Source organism: Bombus bifarius, unplaced genomic scaffold (assembly GCF_011952205.1).
Source record: "Bombus bifarius isolate JDL3187 unplaced genomic scaffold, Bbif_JDL3187 scf7180000009111, whole genome shotgun sequence".
NCBI lineage: Eukaryota > Metazoa > Arthropoda > Insecta > Hymenoptera > Apidae > Bombus > Bombus bifarius.
The window spans coordinates 296898-317645 of NW_022884904.1; the positions used below are offsets into that span (position 1 = coordinate 296898).

Genomic DNA, 20748 nt, shown 5'->3' on the forward strand with positions numbered 1-20748 from the left:
ATCTTTATCTTCGGATTACGAAATTCTCAGGTAATACGGTCTGAAAAATAATGCACTTCGAAGTTCGTAATGTAATAAAAAGAAATACTAATAATTCTCTCTGCGAGTCACGTATTCCACTCGTCGTATCGATAAGATGCGATAACAAGTGGCTTTCTCGAATGTCCACTTTCGGCGTACAAGTGTACAGCGCTCCTTGATGATACGAAACATCGTTGGCTTCTTGGAAATAAAAAATAATCCACTTTCTACCAGCCAGTATCGCTTACATCGATAATCGATAAGCTGACATTTTTTTAACCTTCAGTTCTTTGAAGTAGTCGAGTTTCCTATTAAAAAATTACTACTGACAATTGACAAATCCATACAGGTTTCGTGATATTACTATCGTACGAAGATTACGGAAGAAGAACACGCTGAAATCACTTTCCTGTGAAAAAACAGGAAACGTAACTTATCGCCTTCTCACCCTGATATCACGGAGAATTACATCGACTAATTAAAAGATCGAGTGCCTGGAACAGCGCACCAACGACGAACGTTTAAACAGAAATTTCTCTCGAGTGTCTCGCCCGAATGCCGGATATCGATAAACTTCTATCTCATCGCGTTCAATTTCCGGATAATCAACAGCAAGCCGATTAAATCCGTCGGAAAGCGCGAACGTTACGAATCATCGGCCCGATAAAAGACGGCTGTCCTGCCGGTTACAATGGTCGGTGGAGCTGCTCGTACCTACCTGTACGTGTTACCCGTACGCAGTAAAGTTTATCTCGCGAGTGTCCGCCACCGACCACCATGGCTCTTACCTGCGGTTCCATACCTGGCCGTGTTTATACGCGCCTAACAGCCGGGACAGTTGGAACAAGACTGGGAGAAATAGAGAGTGGACAGACGGAAACGAAGATAGGGTACCACACCTTCGGGCAGTTGATTTCGCTTGGCGATTCGCACGAGTCAAGCGACCAATGATTTAGCCGATTTTACTACGGCTTGGTGCAGTCTTCCTCAAAGGAACGGAACGGTATTAGTCTACGAATCGTCCGCTTTAGTAAACCGTGTCATTTTACGATCGATCAGCACCGGTAGCTGTCTTCGAGAGGTACGTTACGTTCGCCTGTCGAGAAATTCGAGACAATCCGATGGTTTCCACGCGATTTTTCGTAGCGATCGTTTTAAAGTAACGATCCTTGCGCCTGGACTGGCTTCGGTGTGGGAGTTCCGAATGATTTTGCCAAAACACGATCGTATTGGTATCTCCTTGGAATTGGAGGTTCTACGTAGGGACACTGTTTTTTCAGTCTCGGCGTGGGCCGAATGGGTTTGAGGTCAGCAAGATCTTTTTAACCGAATTTGAAGCCGAATCGTAGAACAGTTTTATACGCTGGTCTGTTCGTGGGTTAGCTTTATTTCTCGGATAATTTATTGTAAAAGGTAATCGGAGAACGCCATTCGCGTGCTTCTCTGAGTCACGTGTTCGCGTCATTTCTTAAAACACGCCTTATCGGTAAAATCAGCTTTGCGATAACGGAAGTAAGCGCTCCGAATAAGTTCTTTATCGATAACGGATAACGATCTGCACGTGCTTGGCCAAGTCACGCGCGTTCGCACACTTCGCCTAAGCCAAACCAAAGACCTGGCCCACAAAAGGAACGGTCAATATTTGCCACCAACCTTTCACAAACAACAACCTTTCTCCCTTGCCACGGTCTCTCGTTTCGCCTCTCGAATCACGAGAAACAACGAGCCAAACGGACCAACACACTTCGCTCCGGCAAGCCCATAATCCAGCAAACAAGCGATCTCCATCATACCGGTAACCACTCTGGAGCGCGGTTTCTACGCGAGGACACCCAACGCAGCGCAAAACGGTCCGTTCGGATGGTGGCTGAATGAACAGAAGAAGGAAGATATCGAACCGGTTCGTAACTAAAATAGAGGATGAATTTCTTCTTGGTTTCCCTTTTTTCTCGGCCGTGCTAGCGGCGCATAACGGCGGTGGTACGTTGGTCGTGCGGTGTTGTGACGACGCGACCGGTACCTATATGGTAATAATGTGACATGGTTGTCGGTCGCGCGTCGTCGGCTCGCACCAGGAGGCCTTATCTTACGGTGAACGGGGCCCCCATCCACGGGCCCCCTGTGAAGCCTATACGGAGAGGGCCTCGGGTCTGGCACGCGGCACACCCCCGTATGCACGCCACTCTGCTCCACGGGATTCCATCGGGACTCCTCGTCCTTTTCTACCTTGCCGCGGGAGCCGATTCTCCTCCTCGATCTTCTTCCTGCAGTCTCGGTCCCGGTCACCAGGCCCACCGAAATCACCGTCCATCGAGCTGATTTCATTATGAATGCTTCTTTATCGTGTTGTCGGTATTGTTGTTAATAGGAGATCCTTGCGGTCTCGCGGTCTGTTCCGGAGGAATTTATGGCCGAGGAATTTGTACGCCCGTGGACACTCGCCGTCTGGAATTCGAAATCGTCTATTCCACGTTTATTTTTAACTCGTCTCGCTTTTGATATCGAATTTGGTAGTTTTCTTAATCGTTCGAGGGGACGGAATAATTTTATTCTCTCACGATAATTAGTATATTTTCTTATAATTAGTTTCGACTTTCTCTTTCTTTTTTTTTTTTTTCCCCTCTGAACGATTTGCCAGCAAAACCGTCCCTTGACGGAAGAAGAAGAAGTATCTTCTCTTCTTCCTATCGTCTTCCGCTTTCCCATCGCGTTACTCTTCTTTTTCCTTGCCGTTCTAGCAAGCAAAACGAGTAAACAGCAGTTGGCACGCACATGATTTCACCTATACATCTCGGCTCGTAGCCAGTAGATCAAGGTGGCCCGAGAAAGGCGACGAGATCTCTCTCCTCTCGTACACCCACGAGACGAACCAAGAGCTCGCCATTAAGGGACACGGATATTTCATCTGCGCAGTCATCGCATATTTCGATTTCTTCCCTGTCATCCGGCCGGCTCGTACGGGTTACTTCAAAGGAGCTGCCTTCGAGCCCGTACAATATACCTATGTACCATGTCCCTCCTCCTCCTCCTTCTTGCTCTTCCTCTTCTTCGTGGTGTTCCCCATCGGTTCGTCGTTTCTCTTCGTCCCGGTGCGGTGTTTCGATGATTTTCTAGCGGACCGCGGACAAAGGTGAAACATCGATCGATATTTTCTGGAGTACACGGACGAACATCGTGATTAATTCAAGAATGTTCCGTCCGCTGTTTTCACATGCATATTTAAGCCAATGATTGGCCATTGTTTGTTCCGTTTATACTACGCGAGGAATTGCTTCGTAAGAAGGGCGAGCCTGCGTGTATCCGTGTCAACTTATTTTTCAAGTTTCTAAGGTCTTTTAGTTGCGTTTGTTTCGCACGAAATCCGCGATCGAATCGTTCGGAATACGATACTGTGCGAAAACGGTGCAACGACACGTAAATACTCGTACGAAAAAGAAGCAACTGGTAAAATATTAATATAATTGTGTTGTTACGCCGCTTCGATATGCAAAACGCGTCAAACCGTATATTGTCGAGAGAACCCGTGTGAAGATCGTGGGAGAAGAAGAGAAACATCTCGCTGTAATCGTTCCCCGAAAATACTGGTGTCAAGAACGACTCACGGATCGACTTAAGAACCTCCTGAAACCCGATGCCTCTTCTCTCTTCATTTCTTTCCTACGACATTGTCCTCCCTTCAGATTCCGAAACGCATCACGATTAAATCCGCCGTGGAATTTTAAAGTAGACACCTACGTCGAAAAGCGGAAAGTGTGAACACGATGGAGAGACAGCCGGTGGGCGCAACTCGGTTATTAATTATTAGTCGCTTCACCGTTTCAGACTTTTCTACCTCGTACGCGTGTGAGACTAACACCTGTTGTCGCGCTTTATGGCATAATCGTCGAGCCTTCCTTCAAACGGAACGGAAATTTACGATCCTGGCTCTCTTCTACAGTTGAAGTATTATTAGCGAAGTTTTACATTCGCTGGTTAAAGCATAACGATAACAACTTTAGTAATACTCGGCTGTCAGAGTTTTCTTTAACGCAACTACCATTGGCGATCGATCTTAGAAAGCTGACTAAATCTTTCTATCGTACTTAACGTTCGCTCGCGGCTCTCGACTTCGCTAAAAAAAAAGATGAAAAATGTTGGAAACTTCGAGTGGTCTTAATCGATCTGCAAACTTCCTCCAACGTGCGATCTTTCGAAAAGCGAAACTTCCCCTACGATCGATCGATCCTCTTCGTTCATCCGACATCGATTCGCGTGCTTCTTCTGGTCTTGAAGATGCTGGACGCATGAAATGGCCAACGCTGTCGGATGTCCCTATTTTATTTTTCTCCGAGCTACTCGTGAACGGCGCTAACGTGCCATAAAAAGCGAACGATCAACGAACAGGAAACGGGGGTGGACGAAGAAGGAGAAGAAACTCGTATCGGCAGAGGGACGATGAGGGAAGAAGCTCTAAAAGAGGAAAAAGAAGAAGAAGAAGAAGAAGAAGAAGTTGTCTCTTTAGGAAGAAAAGACGGCAAGCATTTGCTCGAAGCCTTTTTTCTCTGTCTCGAGCTCGATTCAGGGGAGGATTAGCAGAATTAATAAACGTAAACCTTTTAAGCTAACGCCGTCGCGGCGCCGATAAATTCTTATTTATATTATAATCGAGCTACGAGAGGAGACCACGAGCCACTATTATGGATGTTTCGCCGCGTCGTCACTTCGTAAACCTGTTGAATAAATTCCAACGTGACGCTTCGTCGTTCTAACCTCGAACTTACTCGTTAGAATGCACCATGGTCTGCTCGTGTACACCTCGCTGCGTGAAAGAAAGAAGAAAGGAGACGTTGGACATTAAGGGGTATGTCCTCGTAAAGACGAACGCGATGGCTCGTGCGTCCGTTGATAGGAGAACTTGGATGCTCTGGGTTTTACGGTTATTGAGCCTGATTCGGTCTACGTGGAAAAATGAACGCGACGAGTCCGCGTTTCTGGCGTTTACGAGAAATTTCAGATTTCGAGGTTAGAAGGTTGGATTTGTTGTTACAGCTCCACACCGCACGAACTACAGTGTCACCCGAAACTTTTCACATTTTTTATTCCCGTAGTAAAACGTAGATAAATAGGCGAAGATTCAACGAGAAGATTAAACGAGACAAATTATTTCCAAAGATAGAAGCGTAGGACTGCGAAAATGTTTCGCCAAGAGCTCGCCTGCTCTCGGTTATACCACTGATAACACAGCGTGTATAAGAAATTCATATTATTCCGTATAAACGCACGATGCATACAAAGTACGAAGCGTATAATCAAGACCGATAATAAGAATGGAAATTGTAGTAATGGAAACTGAATCACGGAAATCAACTGCCTCCTACGTCGGATCCTATCGTAATTATCAAAGAATCCCGACGTTTCAAATCACATATCTTAACCGAACTTAAATATCCATTCACGAAAGCCTGATAAAATAACAAGCCTTCCCATAACCTATCTATAATACGTGTTCCAACACCTCGAACAAACAGGGACAGACCAAACGATTCACACGCGTCCACTAACCGCGCTCCAACTAGAATATCTTGGGAAATTTGACTAGAAACCAACAGGATTCCTCCACGCATTCACGGATTCGGTAATACGGCGTCGCCGATAACCTTATCGACAGGAACAGGTCTAAAGGGATCCAGTAGTGTCCTGAAATCGACAGAGGGGCCCTCCTCGGTGCAGGATGCGCGTGTTTCAATTAATAAGGCCACGAATACGTACGTATACCTGACCAGGCGGATAGAGGACTCCGAGATGAATCAGCCAGTGTAAATTATCGAGGCACGTTATCTTGGACGTTGGTATTGGGTGTTCAGGTACCTGTTCTGGCCCGAAGCATTCACACGTAAAATTACGTTATCTGCTGGTTTCCATGGGAGGCGAGGAGAGATACGTCCCGGAGAGCAGTACTCGGATACAGGTAGATAGATCGTCGTACGACTACGTAGAGGAGGCGCGCGTAAAACGATCGAGAGAACCGGCAGGATCGCATAAACTGTGGAGATTTAAGCGGCTCAGGCCCTCTCCCGGACGAGGAAACCATCTTCCAGGCCGACCACCATGGCTACGCTCTTAGCCTCGCCGGTTCCGCCGTTCTATGCCGAACAATGTTTCACTGGAAAGGTGAGCTAAATGTCAGGCCGCCGCGAGCCTAAGGCTTTTAGGCGAGAAGATATTGAAAATGAAATCGCGAAAATACCATTTCAATTACTCCGGCTGGCTGGGGTTGCTTTATTGGCAGCGGATACGGGCGCGCGAACGCTGACAGGTAAATGGGGTGAGAGGGATGGAACCGATAGCGGGAGTCTTCGGTGTTGGCAAGCTTTCCTTGCTTGCGTGCGACGAAGAGACAAAATTGCGTTTCCTTACCCAACCTTTCCTGAATCGCGATTTATGACAGTCAAATATTCGATAAGGAACAACCTTAACGTTGCGGTGACAAACATTCGCAAAGACTTTCGGATAATTTCAAGACGCCGAAAAGTATCAACTTACGATTAGCTGTTTATTCAAAACGATGAGTACTCGTTTATATGTATCGTGTTAGGTTGTGTAGAAGATGAATAATTACAGATATACGAAGTATTGGAAAAATAGAAGGTAGACGATAGAAAATGAAAGATAGTGTCAGAAAAATAACATCTTCCAATGGAAATAAGATGCTCGACCGAGATCGACAGAGTTTTCTCGCAATTTTTGCTTATTACTTCGTAATTTATCCGAGAAAAAGTCAAAGTATACATCTGATAAGTCGCAGTTTGCTTCGAACTATCATTAACGTTATTTGCATTGCTTGCATTAAAGATAACAAACAAGCTGTAATATCCGATCGAGATCGAAGATTTAGAGGCCCCGAGGTCTTTGAAATGAAGAAACCGTCTTAACCGTGAGAATGCTCTTAGCTCGTTTATCTATTTTTAATAATATTCTAAAAGGTGAGGCAAATGTCGTGACTAAATCTAATAGAATACATAAAATACGAATTGTGAAATAAATTATCATCAAAGTGACGACATTTCGAAGCGTGAAAAAAAAAAAATGGTGAAATCGTGATATATCGCTCCATCAATGTGTCATACGAATGCAACGTTAAGTTAAAGCGAGAGAAACAAGTTCTTTTCAACTTTGCCAATACCAGAAATTGATTTTCGATTGGTGATTCCTTAAATTTACGAACCTTCTTCGATTCTTCTACATCAAAAACACGGGCAATGTTTCAGGCAACTGAGTTTTAACAATTATAAATTCCCATTCTATACTTAATAAACTACGCGGAAACTGTAATTTATTGCAAGATTAATGTATCCTTAATGTCGCTTCGGTGATAAACACATCTCGCTGAATGAAAGTGCAACAAAATCTACTGTGTCTACTAAAACGCAATAAATTTTTGATCGGTCGAATTTTTGCAACTTTTCAGCAATGTGTATCAAGTTTCCAAAGGTCTTACACGATCCTTTCGAACAGTGTTGATAACTTTTCTGAATGGACAATCGTTCGTTGCCGGTCGAACCTCTTGAAGTGAGTTTATGCACAGGACGAACCGCTTGTCACGGTGAATATATTCACTGCACTGACTTAAGAGGTTAACTATGTCCGACGATATTTCAATAGGAGGCGAAGCAAATATCATGTTCCAGCCCAATCTGGCGAGGGGGCAGCGAGAGAATAAACTGTAAAAGGTGTAAATCAATGAAGTAATGTAACGAGTAAAGACGGAGGGATATATTGGTAACGTAATAAGTAGTCGGATCGTATGTACGTCGGCAACGGGCTTTAAGGCTCGCCTCACACGACCGGTATTCTCGCAATTTCAATGCTTTTGTGCGTTATGAAAAGAAATTCCTTCTACCATGAAATTTCTACGACTAGTATTCGTTAAGATTACCTATGGTACTTGTACTTTCTTCCTTCGGTAACGCGATAAAAGAACGATCGAGTTTAGAAGAAATTTACTGGAATAAAAGAAAAATAGCTTCGAGAGTTCGCTAAGACGCGTCGATTCCTACGGAATAAACCTATATCACGCTATAATATAGAAATCGTGCAAGGACTGACAGCGTACGACTAAAACGAACAAATGAACTGTATGAATCGAGCTTAAAGGGAAGTAGAATGGTTTACACGCGAATAAATGAAATAATAAAATAGCGAAACATAGTTAACCGAGGGTATACGTCGGTAATATAATAAGTAGTCGGATTGTGTACGCGCAACTATGGAAGGAAAGAGGAAAACGGTCGAAGAAGCCTCTGCAGATATCTACGGTCATTCCGTATCAATGTTACACCAGTCTTCGTTACCTTAAAGACGTAATATCGTAGTAACATGCAAGTATATTTTCCTTAAATACATCCCTTTTCAAGGATCCTTACGTTCGGTATACTTGAAATCGTGGTTACTCGTGAAATTTGAAACTGCAGCGAGTACAACGAGTGCCGCGAAGTACAAGCGCCTACTCGGCGCTTTCTACCTTCGTTTAGCCTTAAAAGTTTCTTTTCTGCGACGTAGCAGAGTTGCCACGAAGGGCCTTTGTTTCGTAGATTTGACAAATTTAGCGAATAGAGCAAATAGTCTCGTTGGAATCGAAACTTCTAATTTGAAATTGAATAAAATCGAATAGACGTTTCTTTGTAGTATTCGGTCATTGAATTACGCGGCAGAAGACAAACAGAGTGCCATCGTGCCGCGAGACTGTAGAGAGGTTAAATGGCAAACTGCCATAACTCTTCAAATTGCCCTCACAGTACATACTTACAGAAACTAATACGCGTGTTTCGTTTGAGTTACTATCCCGCTGTTCTTCACAGTTCGTACGTTTCTCGTTTACCTCCCATCCCGTTGTTAACTTGGTCATTTAGCGCGTAAGAAAAGGTGAAACGGGCAACAACGGCGAAAAAGAAAGAAAGAGGAGGCTGAAACAACTAGTGGAAACCAGGAATGGTACCGCCTGCCCCTTACTGCCTTGTCCGTAGCTCAATGTCAATATACGACGGAGAACAAAAATAATCTTACGATAGAAACGTGAAAATAGAACGAACTATATTTGTAAAAAGTAGATAACGAGATTCTTTCGCGTTCGATGAGCTTCCCACATTTAGTTTTCGTATCTTCTTGACCACCCACGCCAGTTTCTTCGACAGAATTATCTTACTCGTTAGAATTATCAACATCCTTTTTGTCATCGCTATAGATTTCCTCTTTCGATGCTTGAAAAGGTACGCTGGACCTTCGACGGAATCGATTTTCCTCAGTCTCTTCTCACCTACCCTTTTACACGGTAAAATAAAATAATTCTTGCCCGAAGGGTTTGACAACTAACGTCATACGCAAATGCAGTAACGCGACGTCTAATTTTATGCTTCGATTCGTCGCACTTGCAGCGAGTGCGGCGAAAAGGGAGGGCAAAGGGAAGCAGAGAGCGACCGCAGGTTGTAACGTTTCGCGAGAGATCGCTTATGCGACCGACCATGATGCCCCTCGACGTAGTTCCTGAATATCCTTTAGACAATGATGATGATGATGGTCGCGCGTTCCTGGCTATACTTGCGGCTGCCCGCAAGAAGAAGACTCTCGAAGAAAAGGAACGAGGAAGTCCACGCGAAGAACGTGTCCTATCCGCCGTAAATAAAGTCCACGATTTCGTTTTCTTCGGCTCTTGCGTTTATGGTTTCGCGACAACCATTTTAAAACACGTCAGTCCTCTCCCTGTACACGGACGAAAAATTATCCATGCTATTAAACGATAATTATTTTTTGGAACTGTAAATGATTTCTCGCGCACTGGACGTAAAGCGCGATGAAATTTTCTTAGCACGAAAAGCAGATTATTCGAGAGGCGTCGATCGTCGATTTACCGACAGTCGTTCTTTTTATGATTAGGATTCTTTCTGCGGACAGATGGGTCGTTTCGTAAATCACCCCTAGGAAATCGCCGCCGAAAAGAGTGAGACAATAGAAAAAGTTAGGATACGAGTGTGAAAAAAGAGAAGAGAGACAAAGAAGCTTCGCGGCAGGAGGATCAAAGGGAAATAGCGATGAAAGACTAAGAGAGGGCGGGATGAACGAAGGAAAAGGAAAAGCGGCATAAGGTGGAGGAGGGTACGTATTCGCGTGGAATACGTGGGCGAGTGCGAGGCTGTGTCGCGCGAGTCACCGCTCGGTTGCCCAGGGCGTCCCGTCGTCCGTCATCCTGTCCGCCCGTCCGTATTTCGTGGTCTGGCACGCTGGCGAACGAGCGTACGCACACGCGTGCACGGTGCACACGCTCCATGCCGTTCCGCCAATCACGAGCGGACGCGAGCCGAGCCGCGCGATTTTTGTTCATTCAAAGTGTCACATCAGGGCAAAGGCGTATTGTAATTTACTCGCTCGTTCTTTTCGTTGTCGCTAAATCACCCATCCATTACCAACTCCTTTTAATTGCTCGCGAAAGATTCGCGCCAAGTTACGAGAGAAGTTCACGATTATCGATTCGACACTTCTGAGATTTTGAAAGGACGTAGGGCACGTCTAATGGAGACGAAGGAAATATATTTAACTTAAGCGTAATTTAAGCAAAATTGTTAAAATCCTTAAGAGTCATTATCTCCTTAGAAAGTTGCTTCTTTCGATTACTGACCAATGATAGCATCGATATTAACAAGCTTCCTATCGCGAAGTACTTGTTAGTCGATACTGTGCCAGTAGATCCGGATTTTCAGCTACTAAATAAATTGCAAGGCGAAGGCGATTAAATCGGACAATCCGATACCAAAGTTGGTCCCGTTTATTGATCATCGAAATATAAATAAAACAAAGTCTGTCGAAACTGAGAACGACCGGGGCCACTCGCGCGTTTTAGCTGTTAAATGATACGCGCCTGCGAAATTGCGGGTGGCCACCTTCTGCGTGTGCATCCACCGATCGTATATCGGCAAGTACAACTTCGTTCAGCCGGCTATGAAGACGTTATACCGGGTACCTCGTGCACAAGAGCATGTACGGCTTGTTATTTATTTATTTATCCGTAGAATGACGCGTAAAACGAAAACGGTACGAGTTATAATCGTTCGACGGCTTTATGAATTCGTTCGCGTAATATTAAAGGCGTCTCGGTGTTTGTATATACGTGTAATTGCGCGTACTTATCTCGCGTGATTTGAGGTAGCCGTTACCCAAATCGGTACACAGCTTTAAGAGCGTTCGGAACACGATAATCGAGTACAAACTAGCCATACGATAAATTATTTTATGAATACGTTAACATCGTGTCTACCCTATAGGATACGCGCAGAATCCGCAAAACGGCCTTCGATTCGCATACGACCGCGTCCTGTCCGCGCGATGATAATTTCGCAAACGATCCAGGAAAGATAAATTCACGAGACTTTCGCGGCACCGGTTTAATTGGCCACCGATTCCGGCTGAATGTGTCGTGGGACCGCGGCGAAGTAGCGAACTGAAAATAATGCGAATGACGTCCGGGAACAAGGCGCTCGTGAAAATATTATTTGACGACCGCGTATGCGTATCTCACTTGGTTTCTCCTTTCTGATCTCTCCTTTTCGATTACGAGCGTTCATTACGTACGTACCGCGTACTGTGATTTGTCAAAGAATCGCTTTGTTCTTTTTTCATTTATGCTTAATCTCCTAAATTGTTGGTTGAAATATTTCGCGAGCTTTCCTTTTTCGGAAAGTTAACTTTTTAATTCCACCTTCCACTCCAGTAGTAAAAAGTAAAAGTTTCGAAATAAATTCTTTCGCCGACAGTATTCGATCTACGAAAGAATATGTTTACAGGCGAGTTCTAAACGAGCGATCATAAGGATGCAACGGTTGAAATAATTAAATAACACGTGTGTTACAACACTTTGTCGTTATTATCTGTCAAATATCTGTTAAACAACGACCAATTCGACATTGTCTTGGCGGAGGTAAGACAAGAAAGAGCGAAGAATATTATGCACCCAGATGAAACAAAGCAGCTCGGATATAGCGTTCGAGTGAACTTTGATATATGATGAGCAGCACATATTTTAAGCATTGAAACATGAAAATAATTACAGCATCGACACACGGCTATCATTTCTCGCAATCTGATATCTAAAGTTCAAATCGGTGCCTCAATAGAAATTACTCATGCAGGCATCCGATGGAAAGGTTTAATCAAGAAGTGGAAAGATTCGTACATATCGACGAGAATTATGCTGAAGCGATTAACATATTAATAGATATACGTTTTTTTTAATTGCCGCGATTTCCATCCAACAACGCGGACTAGAAATTTTCATACAATGTGCAATTTTGTTCGAGTCTTAACGGTTGCGTTGAAATTTGCATATTACATCGAGTTGAATAAGTGTTTCGAGTAAAGTTTAACGATTCGTCCGCTAATTTCTCAACTCTGTGAGAAGTCATTGTGAAATTCATTTTAAAATGTTCGCTGCTTCTCATAAAATTCTGAAACAGCGCAACAAAGAATATAAGTCAAAGATCGGTCACATTAGCAAATTCGAGAGTAACGAAGGATCGCATCCGGTTCGTCGCAGGATCACGTTGCGGGTCAAACGGCCTAGCAGTTACAAAACGATAGTGACACCGGTATCGCCAAGAAAGAGTAACCCAATCGTCTTTTCTTCGAGGCACGCGTGTAAACGTATCCATACGCGAGGAACGAAGGAAACTTAGCTGAAAGTGAAGGAAGGAGCGAACGATGGTAAAGAAGGAAAAAGACGACGAGGAAGACAAGGAGGATGAGGAGGAAAAAGAAATTCCGTAGGGACGAAGTGTAGGTCCGACCAGACGTGTTATCGACGCTCTGCCAACCCCTTAAATCAGCGAAGGTAGGTGAGCGAAGGGGGTGAAACAGAAGAAGAAAAAGAAGACGAAGAAGAGGAGGCGGAGGGCAGATCCACCTTTCCTTTTCTCTGATCCCTCGATGTTCTTTCTTTTTCTTTTTTCTTTTTTTTTTTCTCTCCCAAGTTCGTGACGAAGAGAGGACATGCGCATGCAGATCACGTTGGTTGTAGCCAAGTGATAGCGTATCTGTGGGCGGCGCGTGCGTGTGGTCCTTCTATGTCCCCTTTAACTCCCATCCTTACCTTCGTTTCTTCCACCATGCTCGAGGGAACTCTCCGGCCCGTTTCAAGTCTCTTCTGCCGTCTCTCTTGCTCTTTCCCTTTTCACCTTATACCTGGATCCTACCGGTTTATACCTCTCTTCGCTTTTAAACGAGGAAATGACAGACTTAATACGCGATTTAATACGTATCTACCTGACGATACGCTTTCCGCGCCGTGCCAGAGATCAGCATTTTCGACGATGGTTTTATTTTCTCTCTTCTTTTCGTTCGATAACTTTTAACGACGCCGATAACCATCAAATACGCTTCAGCGAAACCCGCGTACAAATTTCAAAGAAAACAAAATTGCTAAAAGCCGAAGCAATTAAAACGAGCGAAAACGTTGGTCAATCGACGGGTGCCAATCGTATCCTCCTGAAATATTGTTAATTAAAATCCGAAGCCTGCGACAAACCAATAGCGAAATCAAAATCATCGGGAAACAGTGCAACTCGTGTCGTAAATATCGAATGGTATCTGGATTATATCCCGGCGAATTAATTTCGCCGCACTAGCTGTCAAGAAATTATGTAAATTCGCTTTACAAGGCTGAGACACGAGGTTTCACTCTTCCCTTCCTTTCCTTTCCTCTCTTCTCTGCCCTTTCTTTCTTTTTTATTTCTGATCCGGATCGGAATTCCTCGAGTTTCCAGGTTCGAGAACGAACTCCTAGTCGAGCAGCCTGTTGGAAGAAGTGGAAGTCGACCGGTCGTACGAGATTCTCCTTATCGACGCGAGCTGTCCCGTGTTCGGCCCGTTCCCGGGCCCGAAATAGCGTATTCGGACCCACCTCGTGCCTTTCCAGCACCTACCTTCGAAAAAGAAACGTAACCCTAGACGTATCGCGGTGTCATGTCCCGCGCACCTGGCGGCCTCGTTCTTTGTAACACGATACACGCGTTTCTTCTTCTTGTTCTTCTTCTTCGTCGTCGTTCTCTCTGCTGCTGTTCTTTCTTCTTCGTCCTTTTCTTCTTCTACTTCTACTTTAACTTCTTCTACTTCGTTGCTGTTGCCTTGTGCTTATTCTACTGTAGATAGACGCTGCTTTTTACTTAAATGTATTATGCACGAAGTAACGCAGTATATTACGAAGTAAACGCAGTTGATGATATCTTCTGAGATATTTCTCATCGCTCTGATAAACCAGACTGATAAACGAGAGTGATCTTAAAGAAATCTTGGAAATTAATTTTCATTTTCGCGGGGAAAGGAACTGACCAAAAACATCAACGACAACGAGAGTTTAAAAAATAATATAATAAAAGTTTATTTTACACGTACAAACGAAACACAACGTGGGCACGTAGGTACACAGTGTGAAAGAAATACGAGGCGATCCTTTTGTATGTCCTACTCCGGCTACCTATACATACGTATAATACGTCATAATTACAGATCTAACGATCATGAATCCGTGAATAACATCCTGATATGCAATTATAATTATACCCTATGTATTAACAACTACGAAATACATACGCAGCTAAAAACACACTAAAAATCAAGGACGGAAGGTCCGCTTAACTCGCACGAGTCTCCGTTATCTATTCTCTCGTCTCGAATAACTCCCAATATTAACTAATCCACTCTTGAACCATATTAGATCACGATCGATATATCGATATATATAAAAAGTAATGTCACCGATGTACCAAGTCACGGTAGAACTCCATTTATCTGAACCTGTCGGAATGCAGGTAGTTCACATAATAGGAGTTTGCCGATTCTCCCTACTATTTATAAGATTTTTCGTTTATATAATAGAAATGAACATCGGGACAAATATCGATGTAGGCGAGCGATCCTTTATAGAGAGCGATAACAAAATAAAAAATAGGCCTGCTCGGTGTATATTTCGCTGTATAGTTCGATATTTTATCGGAACGCTCGCGCGACAAAACTGGTTCGTCCGCATCGAATCTAAAAGAATTTAATCGGCAGGAGATCATTTAGTCGAGCACTAGTTGAAATTTCGTTCCAATAAATAGAGTTCCACTGTACGTATGAACCGTCCGAATGACCAGCCTGAAAATTTTTCTCGAGTCCGTACGTGAATAAATTTTCCTAGTACAATGCCAGACTTGCCGCGATCGGTGGACGGAACACTAGGACGTTTCCTGTAGCACCACGGCCCCGGTGCCGGGCACAGGTATCCCCGGCGGCGGCGGTGACGTCGATACACCCAAATTGTGAGTCAACGAGTGCCTCCTGAGGTCGCAGTTCCTGCGGAACACCTTGCCGCAGGATGCACAATGGTAAGGTTTGATGTCCGTGTGCGTGAGGAGGTGGGTCTTCAGGTTGCTCCTCTGGTTGAAACTTCTGGCGCATACGGGACACTTATGGGGCGATTCCTCCATGTGTAGAATCTTGTGCACCGCGAGGGTTCTGCTTTGGCAGAATCCCTTGCCGCATTCCGCGCATTTGAACGGTTTTTCCTTGCTGTGGATGTACCTGGAACGAGTGAAAGATCGTTTTTTCTCTTGATTCAAATGCGCGCGCGATGATGCCGATGACAGATGTTCAGATGGAGAGGTTGGAATGGTCAGTAATGGGATTAGAGGGATTAGGGGGATTAATGATTGTTGGAGCGGCCGAGCGTGAAAATTTTCGTTTGGCTTTCCGAGATGAACGAGTGTTCGGGTGAAAGTGGTTTATCATTGGCTTAGGTTAGGTTAGACTGAAGTTTGGGAGTGCATATATACTGGTGAGAGGATGTTTGAGTTGTTAAAGACATAGGAAATGGGTGGTAACGTGTGTGTGTGCGTGTGTGTTTGCGTGGGTGTGTGTCAACTAGGATTATAAGTATACAGTAAGCATTTAGTGACACGAATAAGGATGTTTAAATATTACTATACGTGTCTGAGGCAAAGTATCCATATAAATAACAATGCGAATAAAAATATACCCCAATCTAAGCGAACGGAAATTAATTTCATCTTCCTCGGACAATCGTCAAAATGCTTTCAATTTTTCATTTCGATAAATCACCAAACGTTTCGTCGTCTCTCCCATAAAGCGATAAAAGGAACAGCGTACAATATACGTTAGTTAAAAAAACAGATAACACGAAGAGCATACGCCACGACTATTTTTAAGCTCAATGCTCGAGTCCAATTAACGGGAATTGCGAATGTATCGTGTCGTCGTGATTAATGATCAAGATACAAAAAGCCCGATAAATTGTCACGAATTGATCAACGTAATTAATACACCGTAGCTGTATTCTGATCGCCGTCGTAATTACATGTTGGACCGTATCATTTCGTCGTATTTAGACGGCACACGAACATTGCAATCAATTTGAACAGGCTCGTGTGCTCGCTCGCGCGTGCGCTCGAACACCTCACGGGGAAGAAAGCCCGTTTCACGAGGTGCCATGATTGGTATAACTACTTTTGCCGTGCACACTTCCCTCGGCTCATCAGCATATATAATGGCAGCTTTATCTTGCGCGTCTCTTCCGCGAAGAGATCCCCCTTCGAGCTAATTTTTTAATAACTTCAACCGGCATCTTTGAACGCAGGTAAATTGAGTTCAATTATCGTCAATTCCAGTTCGTAATGATTTGGTGTCGAAGCTTTTCGATCGATAAGAATTTGCGTACTTTTTTGCGAGAAGTTTGGTAAAATCAAAAGTATAAAACGTTAAGACGCGCAAGAGGATCGATAAAATCTCGATCAATGACTAAAAGTTTCAAGATCTTTGATATCGCTAATAAACATTTAGATTAGGAAGAAACTCGGCTTCGAAAAATCCAAAGGATGAATCAAATTCCTGTTAGAAAGATATCGCAACAGAGAGCTATAAACTTTCGATCAACGACTAACTGGAAAAACCTGAAGAAACAAGCGATAAAACGTTCAGAATTCCAGGAAATCTTGATCCACGATTTTAATAAATTCTAAGTAAATTCGCAACGCTTTCACAGTATCCGAATCGTGTAAAATAATCTACGGAACCACAACGTGCATCCATAAACCGATTCACGACGTGCCATTCTCCAGCTTACCTATGATCCCTCAGGTGATCCTGCCGTCGGAAAGCCTTTCCACAAATATCGCACGAGTACGGCCGCTCGTCGGTGTGCGTTCTTTCGTGTATCAGCAGATTGTAGCTTTTCGTGAACTGTCGGCTGCAAAACTTGCAGATGAATTGCTTCTTGGGCCTGGACGCCCTGCACGTCCGCGGTATGCTCGACTCGGCGGAAGTGGACGTGGCTTGAAGCGGCGACGACGAGGACAAAGACGAGGACAGCGACGAAGAAGAGGACGAGGAACAGGCGGACGACGAGGCCGGGGACGTGAACGAAGAAGCGGCTATCTGCGACAAGGACGACGACTGCGGTATCGTCGTCGTAGAACTCGAACTCGCGCGATTTCCTTCCGATATCCGTCGCAACAACGCCTCGTGATTACCGGAGGACGTCGCCACGGAAGTGTCTCTCAACAACACTTGCTGCTCCTCCAACAGAGCCAAATCGTCGTCGGGATCTGCGATAAAATCCAACCGTGCCTCTTCCTCGTCGTCCGGGGATTGCAACAGCCTCTCGGCAGCTAGCTGATCGTTCTTCGACGGTATCGTCGAAGTCAGCGCCGTCTCTAGACCGGTATTGACCGGTGAACACCTCTGATTGGCAAGCCCCGAAGTGGACGACTGACTAACAGCCGGTGCGGTGCTGCTGGCGTGAAGACGATGAAGAGTCAAGTAGGTCTCCAATGCCTGGAGATTGAGCGCCGCGGCGGCGGCATGTCCAGGTGGAAGCAGAGCGACTCTCTGGAGGGCAGCGAGTAGTGCTCCTTGAAGTCCAAGAGCCACGCTCTGCAACGTGAAATTCGGTAATCCAGCCTCTGTGACACTGGCGACGTCTCGAAGCTCGGTGCTGGTGGACGTGGTCGCCGACGTGGAGGAGGAGGAGGAGGAGGAGGAGGACGACGACGGGACCATTACGATTCCCCGGTCCTGCTCCTGGTCCTGCTGTTGTTGTTGCTGTTGCATCCTCCCCCGTCGCTAGAATCGTCACGGGTCTGGCTGAGGGATTGCCGACGTGTTGCCTGCACCATTGGCGAGAGTAACCTATCGATCCGACGGTTTTCGTTGATGACGAGATCGATGAATCGGATTGGATCGTTGGTTCACTGACCGATCGAACGGGTCCCAGCGTGGATCGCGGACCTCATGCTCGGCAATTTCGCGGCTCGATGGCGAGTAATCGTCCAGGAACGCGGCAAGGTGGACGAACGTGGAAACGGTAAAGAGGAAAGACGCGCGCGATGCTGGCGGTGCGAAGGCGCCCCGACGACTGCTCCTGCCTCTCGCTGCTGGGCACTGCTCGTGGAGACACCTGGTGGCAGGTATCCGAGGCGAGTTGGGACCGTCCGCGAGAAACGGGCCCTGGATTCAGGAGAGAGAGCCACAGCTGGCCCGCAATTGCTCGCCGTTTCGGCGTAAACGGCGTCGTTCGTAATCTCGCGTGCACGCGCGACTGCGTGCGCGCGCGTCAGCTATCCGCTGTCGCCGTCGTTACGATATCGTTTCTGTCTCGATGGGAATTACGAGGACGATGCGCTACTAAGAGTCGCGCATCAGACCCTCGTACATGGAAGATTTTTGTGCGACGGTCGACCAGCAAATCCCCCGCGGTTTTATAGCGGTCTAAAACCGTAAAAACGCGAAATAAATTCACGGAATTGTAACGTGCGCGTAATTTGTCGCGAATCCGATGATTTTGCGGGTGTTTCGGCTCGTGCATCGCGATTATTTCTTTATTAAGAGCAGATTTTTCATTGGAATTTTGCAACGTCAGCCTGATCGCTAACGCACACGCTACTCTTTCAGATTTTCGCGAGCATAGATTTGTAGCGGCTCGCGAGTCAGGATAATTCAAATCCTGTTGTTGTTTTGCCTCGGAGTATCAACACCGTTAGATTACAAGTATCGTAAGGATCAATTAACTCCGTGCAAAACAATGTCGCCGCTACATACGACCGTCAAACGCAGTCGAATTCCAATTTTCCGGCTGTCCTCCGACCAGTATAAATAAACAGACACAATCACGAGCGAGAGTTCATCGAACAGAGTCGAAGAGTAATAACGTGTAAACAGTTATCGAAGTGATCTACAAAGTTTCCCCCAGTATTTATCGGGTATCTATTTCGCAATTTATTTTTGCACCAGCGACTCGCAATTCGTCTGTAATTTATTTATTTATTTGAAAATATATTTCGCTTTCGTTATTTCGCTCAACCAAATAAAGACTAATCCTCCACAGATTTTATTCAATTTGTGAGCCGTTAGAGGTCGATGTTTAAATTAATTTCTGCCTAGCAATGTATCGATAAATCTCTGCGCTTCTGTGTCCATGGCTATCGTTAAAACGTCGCGAATTAAGAATTACGAGGTACTTACGTAACATACCGTAAACCGTGAAAGTAACGAACAGCAAATTCTGTCATGGCGTGTGTCACCAGTCACGATATGTACACGTCTGGTAATAAACAATGTAAATACGACGTTGCTTGTTCGTTCGCGAGCTATTCGCACGTTCAACAGTCCGAATACGCGGATACACTGTCAGGTTGATAGAAATGCTCGCAGGGCGAATTGGTGAAACGCTAAACGATACTCCACGACACCGAGAAATTAATTATTTACTTGCTCGTAAAGTACTCGAAGCGATGCCGCTTATTTCCTATCCGCAAATTTTCACGTCTTGCTTACATTTTGTTTACCACTGGGAAATGCGAATTGGAAAATATCTTAATTAGGATCGGAAGTAACACGTCTTCTCTTGATTAGAACCGTTAAATCGAGTCGTAGAATCGACACCGTTGATTTGAATATTGTAATATTAGATATGCTAATGAGATTTCTGGACGAGTACAAGAAAAGTTAAAATTTATTGTAATTATTTTTATGGGATGCATACGTTTGAATAATTGAGTGAAAATGACAGAGGTTTGAGAGAACTCTGGCTGGACATTCCTTTAAATTTATACTCTCTGTGGATGAAGTTGACGCATCTAGGAAATAAAATTACGTAATACGAGATAATTCAATTTTGTAGAAGAATCATTAGTGTCAAGGATTAATCATCTCCATATATCTTACAAATAGTTAATATCAGTAGTAGGAATTATTTAAATATTACCTTACGATGTTTATTATTATCTTAAAATTGTCGTTCGAACTTTTGACCGGATGTGCAAGAATATTTGTCTTGAGAACAAGAAACGTTCAACCTTTTCTATTCTATCTTCCTATTCGTTCTACTTTTAAACATTTTTCGGCAGTAAGACGCGCAACACGCTTTATGCCTCGTTTCTTCCGTCATCGTTTGTTTTTCTAACATCTGAAAGTCGACGGCCTCGTTCAGCAATTTCCAACAGCGCTGCGCCACCGGCGCCGATGCTCTGACCAGATCGCTAAACTCGGAACAGCCGTTGTTCTTCGACAGGCCATCGGCTTATCACAGCGACCAACGGCGAGCGGCGATTGTTTACGTTTCCGCCTCCACCGTTGACTTTTTGTATCTTAGCCGTTCAAACGATTTATCTCCGCGCGTTCCAAAGAATTCAAGTGAAAGAAGAACGCGCAGAG

General features: G+C 44.7%; 1 protein-coding gene across 1 annotated transcript; it reads right to left on the minus strand.

The window, feature by feature from the left end:
* Positions 1-14393: 14393 nt before the first annotated feature.
* On the minus strand, positions 14394-18606 carry LOC117213503 (protein sister of odd and bowel). Its single transcript, XM_033458886.1, has 2 exons — positions 17162-18606; positions 14394-15603 (listed from the first exon to the last, which is right to left on the minus strand). Exons 1-2 carry the CDS (start codon positions 18145-18147, stop codon positions 15258-15260), a joined length of 1332 nt encoding a protein of 443 aa, XP_033314777.1. The 5' UTR covers positions 18148-18606; the 3' UTR covers positions 14394-15257.
* Between the last annotated feature and the right edge of the window lie 2142 nt (positions 18607-20748).